The sequence below is a fragment of the Sander vitreus genome, chromosome 22, assembly GCF_031162955.1.
Source record: "Sander vitreus isolate 19-12246 chromosome 22, sanVit1, whole genome shotgun sequence".
NCBI lineage: Eukaryota > Metazoa > Chordata > Actinopteri > Perciformes > Percidae > Sander > Sander vitreus.
Genome location: NC_135876.1, coordinates 19,987,842 through 20,010,129, shown reverse-complemented (window position 1 = coordinate 20,010,129; position 22,288 = coordinate 19,987,842). Strand labels below are relative to the sequence as shown.

At 40.5% G+C, this 22,288-nt stretch overlaps 2 protein-coding genes across 13 annotated transcripts in view; one reads left to right on the top strand and one right to left on the bottom strand.

The window, feature by feature from the left end:
• Nucleotides 1–11,477, bottom strand: part of abi1a (abl-interactor 1a) — a 53,341-nt gene extending 41,864 nt beyond the window's left edge. For 2 of the 10 annotated variants that reach the window (XM_078280783.1, XM_078280787.1), the window contains exon 1: nt 11,282–11,477. In XM_078280783.1, coding sequence (XP_078136909.1) covers nt 11,282–11,398 — 117 coding nt within the window. In that variant the 5' untranslated portion in view covers nt 11,399–11,477. The remainder of the gene's footprint in view (nt 1–11,281) is intronic. The other 8 variants (XM_078280785.1, XM_078280784.1, XM_078280793.1 and 5 more) reach the window with 5 other exon arrangements.
• Nucleotides 11,478–12,856: 1,379 nt separating this feature from the next.
• On the top strand, nt 12,857–22,183 carry acbd5a (acyl-CoA binding domain containing 5a). 3 transcript variants are annotated; one of them, XM_078280795.1, is made up of 14 exons: nt 12,857–12,944; nt 13,097–13,223; nt 14,113–14,233; nt 15,319–15,391; nt 15,498–15,615; nt 15,711–15,743; nt 16,521–16,736; nt 16,851–17,042; nt 17,669–17,763; nt 17,870–18,089; nt 18,876–19,078; nt 20,321–20,380; nt 20,553–20,662; nt 20,748–22,183. In XM_078280795.1, the coding sequence occupies exons 2-14, from the start codon at nt 13,127–13,129 to the stop codon at nt 20,758–20,760; spliced, it is 1,551 nt and encodes a 516-aa protein (XP_078136921.1). In that variant the 5' UTR covers nt 12,857–12,944; nt 13,097–13,126; the 3' UTR covers nt 20,761–22,183. The 3 variants fall into 3 exon arrangements, with proteins under 3 accessions (XP_078136921.1, XP_078136922.1, XP_078136923.1); XM_078280796.1 differs by lacking the exon at nt 15,711–15,743; XM_078280797.1 differs by lacking the exons at nt 12,857–12,944; nt 14,113–14,233 and having other exon boundaries at nt 13,134–13,223.
• Nucleotides 22,184–22,288: the final 105 nt, after the last annotated feature.

Here is a 22,288-nt window from a genome sequence, read left to right as displayed (position 1 = left end):
TGGACAAACTTATCCAAACAGCGTTAGCTGCCAGAGCTGTGATGTGAGGTCAGTATTGGAGGACAGATGCGACACTTGATTGCATTGTCACTGGCGGCATCTTAGAGCCGTCTGCTTCTGCTTTAGTTAAAGCCCCCCCTCATCCCTTCACTTGCTCACGCATTAGTAGTCGGCCGTCCACAAATCCTCAAAGTAACCACATTTGTTGCTCAGTTACTCAAGAATCTCTACACCCTATGGCATCCATCTTCAGCGAGAAGGACTAGGCTACAGTAAATATTTAAAAAAAAAAGTGCTTCAGACATTCGCCAGGAGAGGTATGTGTGTGCTTGCTCAGTACAAAAAGGTAAATAACTGAAGCAGGAGATGAGGAGAATGAGGTGAGCTTCCAGGGAGCTTTAGCACTACTGGGGCCCTTTATCTGATATTTCTAAGCTGAGTAATGACTGCAGAAAATCCAGGCAGTAGTAGACAGGCTGTCAGCACCTCAGCTGGGCTTAAAAAAGGGAGTACAGAGGAATGCACGTGCAGAATTTATTAAAAGTGTAGCTGGGAGCTGAGGCAAGCTAGATAATCAAACAACCACTTGAATACAGCAAAAAGAATACAGATAATGTCTGATTGCAAATGCTGTACGGAAGCATGTATGTGGCCCGATACATTTGGGAGCAGGAAGGGAGTGGCAGTCACGAGAATGGATTTGCTTCATGGAAGGTTTTTGAGTCACTTGAACTGGATAAATACTTCCAATTCAATCTGTCACATATCCAGTCTGGCAAGATAACGGCCAACAACCGCCACTGAAGTGCAATCAGGTTTGTTTTTTTTTAAAACAAGGTGGTGCATTTCTTCACTGTCAGGGCCCGCTGGCTGCATTGAGGCGGCAGGAAGGAAAGGTCCGGACATCCTCGCTGAGGATAGAAACGGTTAAGGGGTCAGAGGAGGTGGAGCTGCCCCTCCACCCAGTAGCCTGAGCTTCAGTAGGAAATGGACAAAATGAGTATTCCTCCTGACTCCCTGACACGAATAGGCGAATAGAAGATCTTGGGAAGTAAGACAGAATAGCAAAACTCATGGAGGGTTTCTCTGAATCATCCCAGTCTGGAACAAAAAGTCATACTCGTAACACAGGGATTCAAATAAAGACTTTCAATAACATCTGTTTGCAGTGCACAGAAATTGACAACCAGAAAGAGTGTTTCTACTGTGCAATCTGATCTGGATTTGTACAGCTGACAAGCACATTTGTGTTTATGTGCTCCCACTTGTCCGGAGTGAGATATGCTCTTGGAACAAGAAAAAAAAAAAAAAAAAGAACTTTCAGGAATGTTTGGAATTCTGCAACATGTCATACATCTTTCAACTTCCAAGTGTTGTTGGAGAGCTCCTCTACAGTGTCAGGGGTGCATGGAGGATTAAAAAACAAACATAGCCTAACGGAGCAACCAAGGATTTATTTTTCTTTTCTGTGAACTGGGCAGGTTAGAAAAGAAATAGGAGATAAACTGGCCCTTGAAATCACCTCAGCAGGATGGGTACCTATGTGTAGTCTAAAGCAGAATGAGTGTAACTCCAACTGGAAAGTCGTAGAGCTCACATGGCACTCTGTATTGACCGCTGATCGCTGCATACTGGACAGGGTGAGACAGGAGGCAGCTGAGAGATAGTGCACTGTAGGGTTGTAGGGCTGGGTACCAAATTCAATACTTTTTATGCACCGGCCGGATTGCCTTTATAGTATTGAGTATCGAAAAATGCCTCATCATTCAATACCTAAGGAGTAAATCTCATCAGAGTCAGTGAGCCAATAAGCATGCAGCATGCTTCCACCAAGATATAATAATGCTGGTGATTGGCTGTCTAACGTTACAGGTCGTAGAGGCAGACAGGAAGAACGCTATGTTACGCACAGAGACGGGGCTCACGTAGTAGGAGCTGAAAAATAAATAAAAAGATATGAGCCGATACCCAGCCCTAGTGGGTTGTTGTTTTGATGCGGCTGTCTGACATCTAGCAGCTAATTGGGAAAAAAGATGGAGTCCAATCAGGGTGCGAACTACGGGGGAGCTAGGGGGAGCTTGTCTCCCCTTAATAAGACATGGGCTCCCCTGAAAACGTGATTTGTGGGGGGGTCTCTAAAAATATTGACGATGTGTAATCTTGATGTGCAATTTCAGTTTTTTGTAATGTGATCATCGTGGATTATTATGTGTACTATTGCAAAAATATTCATTCATGCATGTCTGCGATTTAAACCTTATTCACTTCAATAAAGATGGCTATACATGCTGTTCTTGTCATGAGCATCAAGGCGTGGCGGCGCTGCGGTCCAAATTTAACTCATGTTTAGTACATGTTAACTCAAAGATTCGTAGAAAAAAATATAAACATTGGAGGCCATTAGTCGGCGCGCAAAGTCCTTGAAATCGATTCTGCAGTTAGCATCATATAGCCATGGCAAAAAGAAAACAAGGCAGTTTAAGTCATTTTGGTTTTACTAGGAAATTGTGTAGCGATGACGTTAATAGCACGACCGATTCACCTGCTGCAAGCCCTGTTAGCACCGCCTCCTGCTGGGGTGACAACGCAAGAAGAAGCTGAAGAAATAATGTCCTCTCTGGCTGAAGATGGTGGTGGTAACAGCTCGTCAGAGGCCGGTCACGATCCTAACCCCTCTTGATCCTCTCTCCCGTTAAATTGGAACAGCCAGCAGTGGCGAGACTGAAAGAGCCGATATACATGGCTGTTTGTTAAGGATGGAAGCTTGGGGTGCGTCGCTTAGGCCTAATTGAACGGAGGAATTATGGTATTCTTCGGTGGCCTGAGTAACTTTAACCGTTGTTCATGTGAAATCTCAAAGACAGCCTGATGCTTTGTTTATAGACTATTTGTGGGTGGCTGTTTGCAGTTTGACCTATCAATTCCTGTCGATAAAGTATAATAGGGTAAATCCTGTATAGTGCATACACTCTCAGCTGTTATGCATCTTTGTAAGTCATTGTAAGTCGCAATTTTATCTTATCTTATACATCCCTTAGTACATTCATGTGTATTTTGTATTTAGTTTATTCAGTATCTTTTATTGTCCATATTATTCATGTGGATTTGTTTGTTATTTGTTATTTTAACATCCTGTTATGATGTATGTTGTGTGTGATGTCTGTAAGCTACTGGGACCTTGAATTTCGCCTTGGGGATCAATAAAGTATCTATCTAGTGATTGCAGTAGACATACAATTAAAAAATATATATATTTTCTTTTCTTTTTTTAAATATGAATCAATTTTTGGAATCGGTAGAGCTTGAATCGCGAATACGAATCGATTTTCTTGCACACACCTATTAAAAACAATACCAAAATGTTCTTTTAACATTGCTGGAACTAGTGCTAGTACACTTTGTTATAAATAGCATCAGTTATTAACAGAGATGAATGATTATTATAGGTTTAACTTAACTAGACCTGAATGATAACAAGAAACTGAGCTAAAAGGGGAGTTCAATTTATAAGATTAATACAAGAAAAAGCGTCTGAACATATTGATCCTATTAAAAATGATCTACCTTATCAGTACCAAACCCCTACATATAATGAAACTGTGAGAAACTTATTGCCAACACAAGCCACCTGAAGAAACAGACAAGGTAGTCAAAGTGACACTGGAACGTGTGAAGAATAAGGAAAAACCTGCACACTTAACAACTTCAATCCTTCCTGGAGCTAACTCTTAGCTCTCAGCAGTACACTACGTGAATTCATAATTCCTCCGGGGCAGATGGAGGCTGACTGAAAGGCCATAAGGTCTACCTGACCTTGAAGAACTGCCAGCGCACAATTAAAAATTCCTCCAGTATGTCAGGGAGGAGACACAAAGGGGACGTCTGCACATGGAGGAAACTCATTAACCTTTCTTGAGTGACTTGTTAATTGGTTCGTCCTGGCAGAAAGTCACTCTTCTATACCTAGAACAACACATTTAACTGATAAACAAATAAACAAAAACACTCATCTAGTGTGACTCGGAGTGCTGGAGGAGCTCGTCTTCCTGTTTGCTGGGTCATCCGGACACAGAGGGTGTTTGGGTGGATATTCACGCTTTTCTACATAAAAAGCTGACACTACTTCTGCATGAATCCAACTAGAAGCAGACAATTTTAGTCTGAGACAATTATGTTTGGGTACCGAAATGCGGTGCCAATAGGGCACCGGTTCTGACGTAAACGGTAGTAACGAGACCGAATAAGAACGAAAATTTGGGTGCCTGACGTTTTTTTTTTTTTTTTTTTCCAGAAGCATCGCTGCACGGGACGCTCCGTTACCGTTAGCTAGTAGCTGGATTAAACACAATGGTAAAAATGCTAACAGCTTACGTTAAGCGGTGTAAAGTGTGACTGTATTTCCCTGTAGAGGATTCCAACACCGGGAGGTAACAGTCTGACTGCAGCTGCCGTTGTCGGAAAAACAACACAGACAGTGCGTTTACTTGAAACTCGCCAGCCTTGTGGTGCATTCAAAGTTATTGGAAAATACCCTTTTCCCATCTGGTTGTTTTTGTCGTTTACCAGCAATGTACTGGTGAAATAAGTCATTAATAAATAATTTAATTTTGACCATATGGCCTTAGCAATAAACAAGCCGTTCTTTAATGTCACCAACTGTCGTTTTGTGCTCCTTTATATTATATACATTACAAATATATATATATATATATATATATATATATTTCAGTTCAGGCACCATTTTAAAAGTATCGTTTCAGCACCGGTATCGGAAAAAACTCAAACGATACCAAACCCTAAAGATAATGATGTCGGTACAACCGTTTTTATCAAAACTCAAACACTCTAACCAAACTGTAACAGACCAAACTGGACCTAGTCTGTATCGACGACATTTCATTTACGGGATAGTTACGGTGCCGCTGGAGGTTTCGCCGGATGTCCCTCATTTACGACTGGAGGTCCCCCACCTTCCATTCTAAACTCCGGTCGGTTTGAACTGCAGGGTAAATCGAGATAGCTAGACTATCTGTCCAATCTGAGTTTTCTGTTGAGTGACTAAAGCAACTTTTGAAGCTACACGTTCCACCAAAACAAGTTCCTTCCCGAGGCTATTTTGCAGAGGCACCCTAGCTGCTTCCGGCGCTTAGCGCAGCAAAACGATTGTGATTGGTTTAAAGAAATGGCAACAAACCGGAGCACGTTTTTCTCCAATCCAGGAATGTTGTGTGGACGAGCCAGACCTTCCTCCGCAGCGCTGTGGAGGAAGGTCTGGCAATGCAAGACTAGTCTGGACCAAACCAGCCCCAGTCAGATGAAGGAGTGACAGGGGGTTTGTGGCATCACAAGGGGACGTGTGGTAGAGGGACGCTATGTTCTGTGCTACCCCATAACAAAATGGCCACCACCCAAACTACAGGTCCCAGAATGCACCGCACGGGGAGGTGCAAATGCCTCGGCCCCTTGATTAAAGCAGGTGCTCATGCACTGAGAGAGAAAAAAGGGTGCAGCAGAGGCAGAGAGCAGAAAAGAGTTTGTGGAGAGACCGACATTATCAAAAGAACCTAAGTTTCCAGGACTTTGTGAAGGTATGGTTTGCTCCCAGTAAGCTTTTGAGTTGGATTTACTGTTTTGCGTTGGACTATTTTCTGGAAAAGACTGCTCTAAAATAAAAACCTCTGTTTGCTTGCAACCGCGTTTTGGCTGTTCTCTGCCCTACACCCCGCCTGCTGCAAAGAAAAACCTCTCACGACATCACACGGTCAAAAAGGATAAATGGGCCCTGCTGGTAGGCTGAGAGCCGCTAGGCCTCACCATGCTGGGAGAAAAACCAGGCCACTCTGCACACAGAGAGAGAGAGAGAGAGAGAGAGAGAGAGAGAGAGAGAGAGAGAGAGTTGCAGAAGAAGGACAGGAAACGAGGACTCAGAGTAACCCAGAGAGACAGAGCTGGGTTAAAAAAAAAAAAAAATGTGCCACCGGCTTTCTTCCAAGGAGAAACTCACGTTAATTCACCAGGGAAAACAGGACAGATACACCAAGGTTATATGACAGGACATGAAGCGGACATATCTCTTCGATTGACACAACATGCTACCTGCATTTCTTATGACACATCAGCCAACATTTCAAAACTGCTAATTTAGGAGCAGAACTAAAAGCACAAGTGGGCATCATGCTAGCTCAGCAGGCAATGTCACATGCCCCGAGCTTGCAACACTGCATCTGATCTGGCATATGACCTCTTGGTTTGCAATACATCTTGCTTCCATTTCCCTATTCTTTGTTACTGTAATGACAATTAATTTCAAAAAAATGTAGGGCCAACGTGATTAATTGTTCCAGTCTGTAAGCCCAACAAGTTTTAATGCCGTCTTAAAAACAGCCATACAAGAACCTTATTGCAATAATACAGCATTACGTTTTCTAGTTTTATTAAATGAGTTGTTCAACAGATGATTAATTGGCATTAGATGTATTAATCAATGAAAATGTTCCATCTTCTTAAAATGTGAGGATTTGCTGCTTTTCCTTGTTCTGTATCAAGGGGTCAGTGAGTTTTTTGTTTTCCATATTAGGACTTTCAACAGATTAAAAATCAATTGATTAATTAAGAAGGAAACTAAACATTAAATGCAGCCCAAAAGTTAACAAGATAATACATTTATATCAAGCAGTAGGGGTGCACGATTCAGAAAATGTCACGATTCGATATCGATTTTTAGGCTCAAGATTCGATTCAAAATTGATTTTCGATTGAAAAACGATTCTCGATTAAAGAAACGATTCACAGTATGTAAATGGGGTTACTTTTCCCATGCGACTGCAGTAGACATACAATTTAAGAGAGCTTGAATCGCAATACGAATATGAAACTCGATTTTTTTTGCACACCCCTATCAAGCAGTATCTGCTCAAAGAATATCTGGAGCTGCAACAATCAATTAATCTACAGATTATTTAACCAATTAAGGGTTTCGTCAATGAAATGTAAAAAGAAATCAAGTGCCCAAAATGTCAAAAATGTTCATAATGCCCATAATGACGTCTTTAAATTGCTTGGTTTGTTCGACCATCAGTACAGAACCCAAAGATATTCAATTAGCCATCATATGACAAAGAAAGGCTGCAAATGTTTACACTTCAGAAGCTGGAACCATTGTAAAAATAAACAAAATATGACTAAAACAATGCAGATTGATTTTCTGTTTATCCGAAGCACAACTGATGCAACCTGAAATGTAGTATTACTGTGTTAAACAAAGCAGTCAACAGCAGTGTGTCCTGCCAACGTGGGCAGGTGGTCCACTTTGCATACAGTGTCTGCGTCCTTGTCACAGAGGTTAAACAAACTGACTTGCATCAATTAAAAAAAAAAGTGAGCAAAATATATTTCAGGGGGGGCAGCGAGCACGGTGCAAAGATAGTTTTTTTTTCTGTAACTACCTTATATAGTCTAGCTAGAATAAACAGAAACATATTAAAATACAAAACCCCAGATTAATCAGAAAGTCTCTGTGCAAGTGTCTTTATTTAAAAGGGTGTTTTTTTTTGTTTTTTTTGGCTCTATTATTAAGCTACTTCCTGATACAGAGAGAAGGCATTTCCAGGGAGTCAGTTTTCAGAGTCAGCAGGGAAAACAGGAAACATAACTCTGACCTGACAGAGACACACACACACACACACACACACACACACACACATACACACACACAGAGACACACACAGAGACACACAGACACACACACACAGAGACACACACACACACACACACACACACACACACACACACACACACACACACACACACACACACACACACAGAGAGATATACACACAGACAGAGACACACAGAGAGAGATATACACACACACACACACAGACAGAGACACACAGAGAGAGATATATATACACACACACACACACACACACACACACACACACAGACAGAGACACACAGAGAGAGATATATACACACACACAGACAGAGACACACAGAGAGATATATACACACACACACACACACACACACACACACACACACACACACACACACACACACAGAGACACACAGAGAGACACACACACACACACACACACACACACACAGACAGACACACACAGACAGACACACACACACAATCAACTATTAAGTTGAGAAAATGGGGCAGTGATCTGTCCTCGGTTAAACGTAGCTTTCACCATCTGCCTCAGCCTGCTGAGCTGCACTACAAGTCCACACCGAACACTCACAACACCACAGCCTCCACATGACAAGAACAGAGAGAGAGGACAAAAAGGAGGGATGGAAGTGAGGAGGAGGAGTGCCGGCTGAAAGGACGAGCCGATTCAAGCTGAGGCATGTTGGTATGTGCACGGTTCAGTTCTGAGTGCACAGCAGTTGTGTGTGAATGTTTCTAGCAGAGATAGAGATAGGTAGATAGGTAGATAGGTAGATAGCCAGCCTGCAGCAGACAGAGAGAGATTATGAAAAGTGCACTAAGTCTGACACTCGCTTCACACAGAGCTCGCAAAGTGTGCCCAAAAGCTCAAAGTCCTTGATTTTAACATCAGCGCTTTAAACAAGGCCTCACGAAACACAACTTTTCATAGTTTTGAAGCTAGAACAAATACTGTGTTGTACACTTTTACCCACAGATACATGAAAATGGTATTTGAAGTATTTTACATTCCATTAGTTTGGGGTCTCCGTGGAGATGTTTATGATCTAAATACTATTTTTAGAGCCCCTTCTATTTACCAAGAGCAAACACACTAAAATCTTGTCAGTTAATAAAAAAAGTGGTCAGATTTAAAAGACACTAACCACCCCCCCTCCCCCTTTCTTTTTTTTCCATTACTTTTTTAGACTACACCTTTACACCCAATGCTAGCATACTTGCACCTCATTTATTAAGAAACTAAAACTACTCTAGTAATCTAGTTTTTATTAGACTTACATTTTTGATGACATGTATGTGGCGCTTCTATCAAGTTTAAGTCGATGTATACACTGTATACTGTATATAATAGTTTTATATACAGTCTATGGTTTAAATGAGCTCATTGTAAGTCACTTTGGACAAAACATGTAAATATGAGCAATTCAATGGTGTCAGTATTGGCCTTAGAGCTGGGTATTTCTATGAATTTAAAACCTTGTCAGTATTTGGTAAAATAGTGACTTCTTATCATTTTGGGTAAGAAGTCACTATTTGATAGGGCTGGATATTATGGACATTTATGTGCACTTTAATGTCAGTATTGACCTTCGAAAGAAAAGCCGAGTAATACTTTAAACTACAGTACCTAGGTTTCGTAGCCATACCAAATATATATATATATATTCCATGTACCAAAAGAAGCCAAAAAGTTATGAAATTGTATCTAAAAGAACTACTTCATAACTTCAATATCTTCAAGCCTGGAAAGAACTACAAATCTGACCAGACATTCAAGCCACCTTTCTGTAGTTTTTCATAATCTCTGCCACAAATACATTTCTGCCAGTATGTAGGTTCGATACCCAGCCCTACAAAACAGTGACAGTGTTGTCATTTCGGTAGGAAAGACACTAAATATCGGCGACAAACATGAGCTATTGGCAACTAAAAAGATATCAGCACTGGCCTTCAAAACTTGCAAAACGTTGTCATGCTGCGAAATATGTACTCAAAAAGGAAAAACAAAATGTCATTGTTTCTGCATCGATATGAAGATCTTAACACTGTGTCATTGTGACAGATCAGTTTGTCATGCCTCTTTTTTTGTGTTACAGCTGGCTGGGGTGTGGTAAACAAAATCCATAACAAGAAAATCCCCACATTCATTTATGTCACTGTATCTGAACTTTGAAAGCAGCGGGGGCTAAGCTTCATCCACTTCATTTTTAGGGCTCATGTGAGACTACAGATGACATCCTTCTTGTCCTTTAGTGCTTGCGTGGGTTATAACTGGCACAGAGCTTCAGAGCTGTGCCTTTACATTGCCAAATCATCCGAGCACACAGAAGAAAACTAAATTACAGGGAGTCATTGGGGAGTACAGCTGGAATGGACACACCCTCTGTAGCTGATATGGTGGGTTGTCTTTCTGCTTAAAAATGTTTTCTCACCAACCGCTGTTTGTCTGTCGCTCAGTTTGTTCTCTGCCTTTCTTAGAAGCGGATTACCACAGATATATCTGTGTTAAAATTAAAAAGCCAAAGCAATCTGTGGTCATCATGACGCTACAGTGAAGTTCCACTGTGAGAATCATTACACATATGCCTCACATTCGAATGAAAATATTCCTTAAATTACTTATTACACAGTTGTGCTACTTTATCAAGAAGAACTTAAAGCTTAACTCAAAGACAGATGTGAAGCTCCATATAGGCCAGCATAGATGAAAGCAAGCTCTGTTCCCATGAATAAGTTGAGAGAAATCAATACCACCATCCTTTATTGACCAACTTACAATGGCTTTACATTCCTCTCCCAGCCTAGTTGCAAGCCTGCAAACCCAACTGAATTATATTAAATAACACTTCTCTCCATTAAGTCTGGACAAAACAAGCTTTCCATGCATATGTTACGCTTTAATGCGGCAATTTAAAGTGTTTAATGGTTGTTGTTTTTTTAAGTACGGTATGCAGCACCAATAAATGTCATGCACTGACATTATAGAGTACTTACAAGTCCATAATGTAGACACCACACCTCCACTGTAATGTCCCTATAGTATCCCAATGGGGAGTTTTTGTGGTATTAAATGGTGAGTTTAATGACCTTATGGAACGTAATGGACTGCTATGTTACTACTATAATATTCATGTAGACTTGTAGTGTTAGTGTGACATTTAGTTTCCCACAATGTAGTTATACATTTTAGGTTGTGTCCGCATCAATTATGGAAGTAAAAACTGCAGTAACTTTCTTGTTGGTGTCTTTAACATTAAATAAAATCCTTTTCAGCCGCTAAAACTTGCTCCTGTAAAACACGCAGGCCTCCTTATAGCAGTGAGAGTGGAAGCAGTTTTTGAACCGACCCAGTTATAATAAAAAATAAAAAAGTAGACACACCCTCTGTGTAAATGGAATACATGTGATTAATGGTCCGAATACATACAATATGTCTAAATGCCCCCCAGTTTAAAGGCATCATGTTACAGCTTCATGCTTTGGGCGGAGGGGATCATTCCAGCTTCTTCATCCACATTTCCTGTCCCAACAAGCAATTCAATCCCGAGCTTTTCGCGACAAAAGGAGCTTGAAGATAACGCGGTAGCTTTCTTAACTTACCTGGACATAATTGTTCTCGCAGTAGTCTGCTACTCTGGTGAGGTTTTGGTAACTCTCCACGAGCGCTCTTTTACCGGCCGGAATCTCTTCCTCTAACAACATTTGTAGCTCTGCCATCTTACATCTCCCCGCAGAGCCTCCCTTCCCTCTGCCTTCCCTTTGATTGAAACAGCCACTAGCTCAGCTCTGCCTCGAAAAAAAAAAAAAAATCCTCCGCCTGCTATTGTGGGATTCCTGCCCTCGCTTTGGCGTAACCTCCACCCAAAGATCGTCTGTGCTAGGGAAGAGTAGTCACTCAGTGGTATAAAAGTGGGACCAGTGTTTGCTCTGCAAGTGTGGAAAGTACCGTGCATTTATCACAGTCTAGGGCAGGGGTTGATAAACTTTTTTCAATAATGTACCCCCCTTGAATTGTGTTTTTAAGCCAAGTACCCCCTGACCAGTGCAAAAACATGTTTACATCTATATAAAGAGGAACAATACAGCGTCGGCAGTGATAGATTCACTAAACAACCGTGTAACTGAAAACTATTTAAATGCTACATTTCAAATGTTCAGAATCCATCACCTAATTCATTCGTTATTATTATAGTGTAATTATTTCAGGAATTATGCATGACATATTTTTAAATGAGCATTTTGCTAAAAGTTCATGTACCCCCCCCCCCTGCAGTACTCCAAAGTACCCCCAGGGGTACGCGTACCCCCATTTGAGAAACACTGGTCTAGGGCATTTACCATATGTAGACTGGCATTTAAGTAGTACTGTGCTTTAGTACAATTGTTCTGTAAGTACTGTATTTGTACTTGAGTATTCCCATTTTACGCTTCTTCATACTTCACTACATTTCAGACTCAGAGGCAAATATTGTACCTTTTACTTCATTACTATTATTTGATAACTTTAGATACATTGCTTGTTCAGTTTACCATTATAAAATAAATTCAACAAATAAATTATGATTTAATAGTATAGATCAAGATAATTAAGAAATAAATAAAGCTACCCAGCACATTAAGTATACAAACTAGTTAAACTAAGCTCCACCTTCACCAGCTTCAATATTAGTGATGTACACATTAATGCATCAATAATCCAATAACATAATACACATTATTCTGAAAGTGCCATTCTTTATATTATTAGATCATATGGATCAGATCTAGATATCTTATCTAGAGATCTTATCTTATATCTTATATATCTTATAACGATTTGTGGTACTCCGAAATAAAAACACAGTGAGAGCTCATACTTTTTGCTTCCATCAACCTATCACCCTTCCAACTGAAGAAAAAAAAACCGAGTAGTGCATGATGGTAAGTGTAGTTTTACAACTATAGCTATTGTGGATTCATGTTAGGACTTCGAGATGACATCGAAATGTAAAACTATTATGACATAACATTTGTTATTTTTCACCTCTTAATAATGTGTTCTGGTTCATTCAGTACACATGATTAGTTTCTCCGTAAAACTAAATTTCCACCACAGCCTTGTTGTAGTAGACGCGAAGGATTGTGGAGTTTGTAGGACATATCGGTTTAAAACTACAACTCCCAGAGTACACCTCCGCCTGGCTCCATTACGGTGTTCATGGCTGGTCGAAGGCTGAAGAGACAGGTCCCCTTCTGACAAACCGATAGGTCGTTGACTTTAACGGTAAAGTTCACCGGTTTCGAGCGTTTCCGTCGACAGTTTGGAATTATAGATTGTATTTATTACAAATATCTGGGCAGTTAGACGTGTGTCGCATAGCAGACGTTGTTTCCTAGCTAGATGTGACGCTGTGTTTGTTTACTGCCTGTCTGTAGGTTTTGTGTGGACTGTCTCAGTGGGACACGATGGAGGTGGAGAGTGTCAAGTTGGAAGATGAGAGGCGGTTGACCCTGCTGAGGTTCGAGGCTGCCGTCAAAGTGATCAAGAGTTTAGCCCCAGATGGTAAGTGAACAAACCAGTCGAAAATAGTAATTTAGGCCAGTTAAAGGGACACTTTGCTGATATTCAAACAACTTTGTATCATAATAATGTTGGTAGTGTGTGTTAATCGAACTATGTTTAACTTCACTCCACCTTACCAGTGCCCAGATCTCCCTACTCACAGGCTAGCAGAAAAACGCCAGATGACGCGTTTTGCGTCATCTGGCGTTGTTCTGCTGGGTAGCTCTATACTAGGGCTGCTGCCATGGATGTATAAAGAGACCTGGATACAGCATTCAAGTCGGAGCCCTGTTCATTCCTATGAGAGATGCTCAGTGGAACATGAAGTCAAATAAAGTTAAAAAAAAAAAAAAATTACCAGGATGATCGCTGCTGCTTCCACACTATGGGGCTCATAGAGCAGTGCATTCTGGTAGTTGTAGATTTTCTGCATTATTTTTTTTGAGCGAAAGAGAATACCACAGCCCCTTTTCTCTGTTTTCTCTGGCCATGTCGCACCAACTTAAAAATCAACAACTTTTGCACCATTCTACAGCCCAGTTTAATGAAAAGACCCTCTTTCCAGCGGTAAAATACTTCTTTAAGCCAATTCACCCCATGGCTTTAACATACAGTAGGGCACAAACAGAATGGTGTCAGACCTAGTTTGGTGCAGTGCAACAGCTTGGTCTGCTTTGGTTCTTGTGGGATTTAAAAGACTTAATCCACTTTACTTGCAGATTTGGCTCCCTACCAGCAGTCTATACCTTAATGCAGAGTTACAACAGTCACTTTTTAAAGTTCTTTCTCATCTCAGAGACTTCACTGATATGTAAGAGATAGAAAACCGTAAGAATAGTGCAGCTATTTTGAACATTTTCAGTATGAAATGTCCTTTTACTTCCCTCAGGTCCCTTTCAGCCCTCCAATGACATGATGCTCAAGTTCTACAGTTACTATAAACAAGCCACTGTGGGAACGTGCAATATACCCCGACCTGGCTTCTGGGATGCAGTTGGCAAAGCAAAATGGTAAAGATAAAAGGAAATATAGAGTCAGTTAATGTTTTTATTTTATTTTAAATATATACAGATTTCTTGCATTCTTTGTATCTTTTATGGAGGGAAATATTAGTGTATATAACACTGTTCTCTGTGGATCTTTCATTGGTCACTTTCAGGAATCATTTTCCTTCAATGGGTCAAGCTGACTAGCACGAGTTGTGTGAATACCACAGTCTTTAAGGCAATTTAATTCTGGATAAACCATGGCGTGTGGAAATTGTACTTGTGCACATTACACAACTTTTGTTGTGTAATGTTTGACTTTTTGTTAAGTTAAGTTTGACTTTGTAGTGCAAAGCAAGACTGGGCCAAATTCTCTCTACTGGGGTTTGACCATAGTGCTTTTCCCTCTTTTAGTCTCAAGTTGTGTAGCCTCTTACCCACTGGGCTGCACAGGTTCTCATCGTGGTCCCATTACAGTGGGGTATGGGGGGATCTGCAAGTTTATCATGAAAAATTTAACTCTTAGTTAAGGAATAACTCTAGTTACTGATAAATGGGTTAGGTTTCTTTCGGCCTTTGACCCTCCGCTAACTAAGTACACATTAACCTCAACTAAGCCTGCCTTGTTGACAAAGTTGAAAACCGGCACAGAAGTGTTAAAAACCAATCTTGATGACCTAGATGCTTTACACTCTTTTACTGGATAAAAGCGATATAATAGGGCTGGGCAATATATCGATATTATATCGATATAGTGATACAAGATTAGATATTGTCTTAGATTTTGGATATCATTATATCGTAATATGGTATAAGTGTTGTCTTTTCCTGGTTTTAAAGGCTGCATTACAGTAAAGTGATGTCATTTTCTGAATTTACCAGACTATTCTAGCTGTTTTTATTTGCCTTTACCCACTTAGTCATCATATCCACATTACTGATGATTATTTGTCAAAAATCTATTTTGTGAAAGCACCAATCAACCCTACAGTATCGATATCGAGGCGTTTTGTCCAAATTTCTCCATATCACCCAGCTCTACGATATTATAATAATAATAATAATAATAATAATACTGTTTTTTTATTTTGTTTAATTTAATGATTCAGGGATGCATGGAGTTCTCTTGGAGATATGCCAAAAGAAGAAGCAATGACAGCCTATGTGGATGAAATAAAGCTGGTATGTTACTTTTACAGAATGATGTAACTGTTGTATAGGAATACTAGCAATTTTGATATTGACTGCTCATGGGTTTGAGCTAAACATCACTGTCATTGATTGATAGATTCTGGAGGGTATGCCCGTGACAGACGAGGTGGAGGAGCTCTTACGGCTCCTCGGCCCGTTCTATGAGCTGATTGATGAGAAGAAAAAGATCACACAGATATCCGACCTGAGCACAGGTGGGTTTTATTTACCTCCTTTCACTTTGTGATGTCGACGACAGCATGTGGAGCATAACCTTTTTCACTACTTTGCCTCTTTGTTATATGCTCAGCCCGTTTGACGCAGTTTGCTAGGCAACTGGAAGGCAAGTATATTGTGTAAATATTAGAGTGTGGTGGTAGACTGGAAATCCAGACCCAAAACCGAAAGATTAAGGGTCTGGCTATGAGTAATGAAAATGGCCCTACTCGAGGGGTGGCACCAAGCATTCATTTGAAAATCTCACCGCACCCAATTGGATAGCGCAACGACCAATGTTTACGGACTGATTCCGGACTTCGACATCTCAGCACTGTCGTCATCTGTTTAGCCTCGCCTCTGGCCCGCCTATAACGGATACACCGACGTGATTGGTGCAGCTCGGCTCCAAGGGCATGGGTAATGAGCATCGTTACTCGTTGCCAGAGTGACTCGCTGAGCAAATTCAAATTGTGCTCTCGCGAAAAACTCTGGATTTCCAGGGTAGTGTGGTGGTGTAGTTTAGACGCTTTCGGTGCTTATTGTTATTGGCAGTCATGTCGCCGCGCCTGCGGAATTCGTGGCACAGAACACGTGGCTTAGCACAATGTGATGTTTCTTTTGCTGATCAGAAATGGATAAAGTTTGGATTTAAGTGTCTGTGTTGCTGAAAATGTTATCCTGCACTTTAATCACAGAAGCTAAAGTACATGAGGATTTTGGTCGGCTCCAAACAGCCATCCGCTTAGTTGACAACTACTTTAGATTTGTGTCTCGGATGTTAAACGGATTGTTTTGATTCAGTCATTATGTTAAACGTATCCTTTTTTTTTTTTTTTTTCTTTTTTTTTAAAGGAAGTATTGCATTTTGGCATTTGTTTTTGAAATCCATAATGTTGCACAGGGTTTGGTTCAGTGTTGAATTCAATGCAATCAAAGAGCGTCGCGAAGAGCATCATCAGAACGATGGAAATGAACGGCACTCTGGAGACTCGTCCGGCCAGGCTCAAATCAAAGGAAGTGAATGAAAAGTCAGAGGAAGAAACACAAGATGAGGAGGAAGAGGAGGAGGAAGAAGACGACAAAGAGCAAGAAGTAGTGATACGGGACGTCAAAAAAGGTAACCAAGTTATAAATACTTGGTCATAAAATACTGTGAAAAAAAAAAAAAAAAAAAAAAAAACATCTCGTTAATGGGATTTTTTTATTTTTATTTTTTTTATTTTTCCCCCAGACAAGAAATCCGCAGCTTCACAGCCAAAGAAGAAGGGTTCAGCCAGGAGACACAAAGCGCCCCTGTCCAACGGCAAAGTGGCCAACGGGGTCACCCATCTGACCAATGGGAGTCATTGCAGGGCTGCCCTGAACAGTGACAGCTCCCAGGAGGGTTCAGTCGGCCAGCCTCTGCTCAACGGTCACCACACAGGTCAGGAACGCTGAGTTCCATGTTTGCACGTTCTGTTGTGGGTTTCAAAATCTTTGCATTTGTGAAAGTCCTGTTCTGTTGCTGAGGACTCTGTACTCGCCTCACCCACCGCCCGTGCACCACGTGAGGAGATAATCTGCTAAGCTTCATTCCCAGAGCTGTGGCGACTCGGCAGACACCGACAGCAGCTGCTCCTGGGACAGTTTCAATCAGAATCAGAATCGGAATCAGCTTTATTGGCCAGGTTTGCGTAAACAAACAAGGAATTTGACTCCGGTTAATCTTTGCTCTCAAAGTACAACACTCACTTAACATATAAAGAAATAAAAACAAAGGACAGTAAGAAATATCAAAGAAATACTGTTAAGTATGCAGTGTAACAATACAATAGAATTTACAACAAATATACAATAACAATTGAAGAGAGGGAAGGAGAAGGAATAGTGCAATATCAGTATAGTCTGAGATTTATGGACTAAATTATTGGCTTCGTTGGAATGGCACACAAAGCTCCTGAATTAAGCTGCCTTCCGCTGTGTCACTTTTCTTAATTACAGTGTCGTTTACTCTGCATTACAATGCTTTTTTTTTTTTTTTTTTTTTTGTGCCTTTTGTACTGATCTCAGATCCCAGTAAAGATGTGTCTGGTCCCAGCCACCTGGCCAGTGACTCAGACAGTGAAGTCTACTGCGACTCTGTGGACCAGTTTGGCCAGGAAGAGGCAAGTAAAACTTCAAACCACTTGTTTGGTGCCGTGGTTATAGCTCTCGGCAAGTCATTGATTCATTTTCTTTTTTTTCTTTTTTTAAAACGTGCTTCTTCTCCAGAGCTCGGAGCATAACCGCTCTTTGGACGACCTGGATGAAGATGAGAACCACGTCCTGCCGCCTCTAGAGGAGCCCCAGGCAACACAGGAGCGCCAGGAGGATGTTCACGGTGCGGTGCAGGGCATCAGGTGCGGAGGAGAAGACGGAGAGAGCGGTGGAACAATGTCGCAGAGACCAAATGCAGACATGTCGGACAGCTCTTTGGTCAGAAGAGAAAGGGGTAAGGTTGTCCCTTTTTTTTTTTTTTTTTTTTTTTACAGGTTGTTTATACTTCTTGGTTTCTACTTGTAGTTTGCACAGATGAGATTCTCAAGAGGGCAACCTCGTACATTTTTTTTGCTGGCATTAGGGGTGCATGATATATCGACTCAATATCGTTATCGCAATATTAAATCGAAAGTGTCGCGATAAGTATGCAATATTTTGTGGAGCGCTGCGGCTGTGTGGCTTAGTTGTGTTTGATTTAGAGCCCGCTTGAAACGCTATAATGATCATCATTTCATTGGCCAGTTGCCGTGCCACTTGCACATGTTAGTGCACGTCAGCACACGGGTCCACTACGTGACAAACCCTATGGAGCGTACCACGTGTGTGCATATTTCAACAGAGTGACAGTGTAAGTGAAGAAATAGAGACAACTAAACGGAGTGAATCAGAGAAGCGAAGTGTCCTGTTCTCTTTATTTATATATTTTATACTGTAAAACCAGTAAAACATGTCCTGTTCTCTTTATTTATATAGTTTATACTGTAAAACCAGTAAAACATGTCCTGTTAATAAACCTTGTGTTGTAAGAAAACTTGTTTAATTTGTTATGAATCTATTTTGATGCGTTTTCCCCTTAACTTTTGTAATTTTACACGTTTCAAAATATCAAAATTAATATTGATATCGCAACATTCATAATCAATATCGTAATATCACATTTTGTCAATATCGTGCAACTCTAGTTGGCATTTTGTGAACATGTATTCATTTACTGTATATATAACTTCTGTGTTTTCAGGCACCAGGTCTCCAGGGCACGGTTCCGAATCTCTGATGCCCATGTACGGCGGTAGGGACGGGGACGGGGACCAGTGGGGGAGAGCAGGAACACCCGGAGGCAGCCTGAATGAGCAGATAGTCGTGGTGTTGGCTAGACTACAGGAGGACATGCAGAGTGTTCTGGAGAGGCTTCACACCCTGGAGGCTCTGACTGCGAGCCAGGTCAAGTCAACTTTACATTCTTTTGTTCCACCTTTCTGAATATTTTCTGCTTTTATTTGTCTTATGTGATAGGAAATGGAATATCTTTGAGTTTCGGGCTGTTGCCTGACAAAATAAGCAGTTTTAAACATGCCATCTTGGGCTCTGAGAAATCATAATGGGAATTCTTTTCTATCTTCTAACATTTTAAACACCAAACGTTTCGACAACTACCTGGGACTGCTTTCAGTCCTTCCAGAAAAATGCGGAGTTTTTTTGCGATTGTCGCGGGCAAAAATCCATGATTATGCGACACGTTTTCTTTAAAAGAATGCGATGGAATACGCGGGATATTCAATTTTATGCGATGAAATTGCGGGAACTTGCAAAAACTGCGGTTTCACCGTGGCTTCATGGCGGGGTTTGCAGCTTTTCGATGATGTTCATGTCGCGCAATCACGTCGCTTCATAACGTTCCCATGGCAACAGGGGGAAATGGCTGCTCTCGTGTGAAGGAAACGCAACATTTTTCAACTTTCTGCTAAGATATATGTGACTCTTTTTGCAACGAAAATGCGGGGATTATGAAATCATGCAAGCCCCACATATTTTGAAATCGGCAATTTATGCGGCGAAAGTGCGGCGTATTTGAAAAAAATGCGGCCCCCCCGCATAAATATGCAGACTTTGGCTTATTATGCATTGAATTATGCGATCGCATAATCGCGTTTTTCTGGAGGGACTGTACTTTTTTTTTTTAAATAGCAAGTGAAGGCAAAGGGCAATATTCTAAAAATGATTCAACATTCATAACACACAAACCGTTGATGAAACAGCCTGTCTGAAAAGTAGTTGCATTCTGATAATATTGCCATAAATTAATCTGGATTATGCTTGTTGGTATTGTATGAATTTTGTAATCCTTGTGTATGATAAATATGAGTATGCCAGTGGAAGGAGTTTTGTTCCCGTCCAAAACGATCTCCCAGATGTAACCAATCTATTTGAAACTATTGAGGAGCAGCTCATTATGACATGAATGAATGAATGAATGAATGAATGAATGAATGAAATCCAACTACACGTACAATTTATAGCATGGCAGAGTACACCGTCTAAAAATAACATAGATAAGGAGTTTGTACTTTGGCATTGTAAACAATGAGTACAGATGGTCACTGAAACACGTTAATGCTACTTACCTTGTCCTTTGACAAGTATCAAGTATTGATTTTTTTTATTTATTTTTTTCCCTCTCTGCAGGCAAAATCAATGTCTCCGTCTCCAACCTATGGATCGACCTCGGTGAAAAAGAGGAGTCGGGTAAACCGTTTAAAATACCAAAAAAATACACGTTTGTGTGCCACGTTTCAGCTAAAATAAAAGTTGTATGATCATTAGCAGGCACTAAAAGGATTTAGACGTTACTTTGGCGAAACCAGTTTTCATTTGAAATAATGCCGATTTATTTGTTCTACATATTTCTTTCCCGTAGAAACCATCCTGGTGGCCTTTTGACATTTCCCCGGCCAGTTTGGCCTTTGCCGTCATATGGCCATTTGTGGCACAGTGGCTTATTCGCCTATACCTGCAGAGGAGGAGAAGGTATTCCTTTTACAGAAATGTAATTGCAATCTACTACCATTTTTCTACCCAATTGAACTCCTTAATTTCCCTCTTCTTTCAATAGACGAATCAACTGAACCTGCTCTCCCCCCCCAAACACCCATGGACACGGACGATAAAGAGGAGTCGTCCAAATGTCTCTGGTTGCTAATGGCTGTAACTCCCCCCTGCTTAGACCCACAGCCCAGTAATTTGCTTTTGCACTATGAAGAAGGCACCTAGAGGAATGAGTGAGAGCAAGATATCTCTCAAGTGTGTTGTACTGTGGATGTGGAATCATATAGAACCGTGAATGTATGGGCTCGCAGTCGGTGATTAATAGAAGCTTTTCAAGATGATGCCACTGTACTGGAATTTTTGTTTTTCTCTGTATGGTTTGTGTTGAGAGGGGGAACTTAGAGATGTGATGTTGTCAGCCTGTTTATAAACCAACCACAGCAGCTTGTCAATTATGTCCATAACTAAGGCTGTGTTGCACATAAAATGGCCCAAAACGTTGTTTTGAGCGTAACGCTTGATGTGGTTTTACATTTTTATCAATTTGTTGTTTGTTTTGTTTTCATTAGTTGCCCAGGAAATGCTGCTATAATAACAAAATGTTGTAATAACTGTAGTTTTTAGAAAGGAGGCTTGAATGTGGAAGTGTATTGATATGCGAGATTTCGTTTAAATTCTGAGAATAAGTTAATATTTATTGCGTTCAGCGAGTTCTAATGAAGACATTGCTGGGCAGATCTCGGCTGTGTAAATGAGGTATATGTTTAAAGTAGCCGCTCAATGTTGTGTGTCGGTTAGACAAAGTTATCAAAAATGTTTTCATCAGCTGTCCTGCTGCATATCAGACTGTGCTTTATGTCAAAGTGGTCTCCACTTCAAAATATTTTTTTTCCAAATAGAAGAGGTGCCTCAACATCATAAAGTGCATTCATAATGCTATTGGGGTTATTCTTACATTCACATATTGTAGCATAAGTGTTCCAGTGCTGGACCAAATTAACATTCATCGCACTACCCGATGGTGGTGAGAATATCTAACGGCCTCAGTGCCCACTCAGCTGTCTGATTATTAGTACATAACACTTGTCACTGTCCTTTGTTGTTTACGCTGTCAAGTTTTTCTATTTTTGTCTAATTTTAATGAGATGTTTGTACGAATATGGTGGAAAGATTTTGTGCGAGCAATGGTAATCATGAATTGTTTTCAGAGCAGTGAGATCTATGTAAATTGTATACAATAGATGTACAGTTCAGATTAAAATGCAGCATTTTAATTGCATTCCCATGTATTATTAATATAGAATACTATATCATTTACAAAGGTTTGCATCTGCAATAGCACTAATCTTTCCAGAGGCACTATGTTTTAATAATAAAAAACAAAAAAAGTAGTTTACCTTTCTACTGAAATGTGCTAAGGCTTTCTGACCCTCTCTGCCTGTGGACAGAGGGGCGTTTGCATGTAATAATCCAAGCCTAAAATAAAAGTTTTCATAAAGCATTTTAATTTGTCCAGATTATTTCAGAAGATTTTGTTTCACATTTTGGGGAATATGATTATGCACTCTGAGAGTTGAGATTGAAAAGGCTTTCATGTTTGTTCAGAAA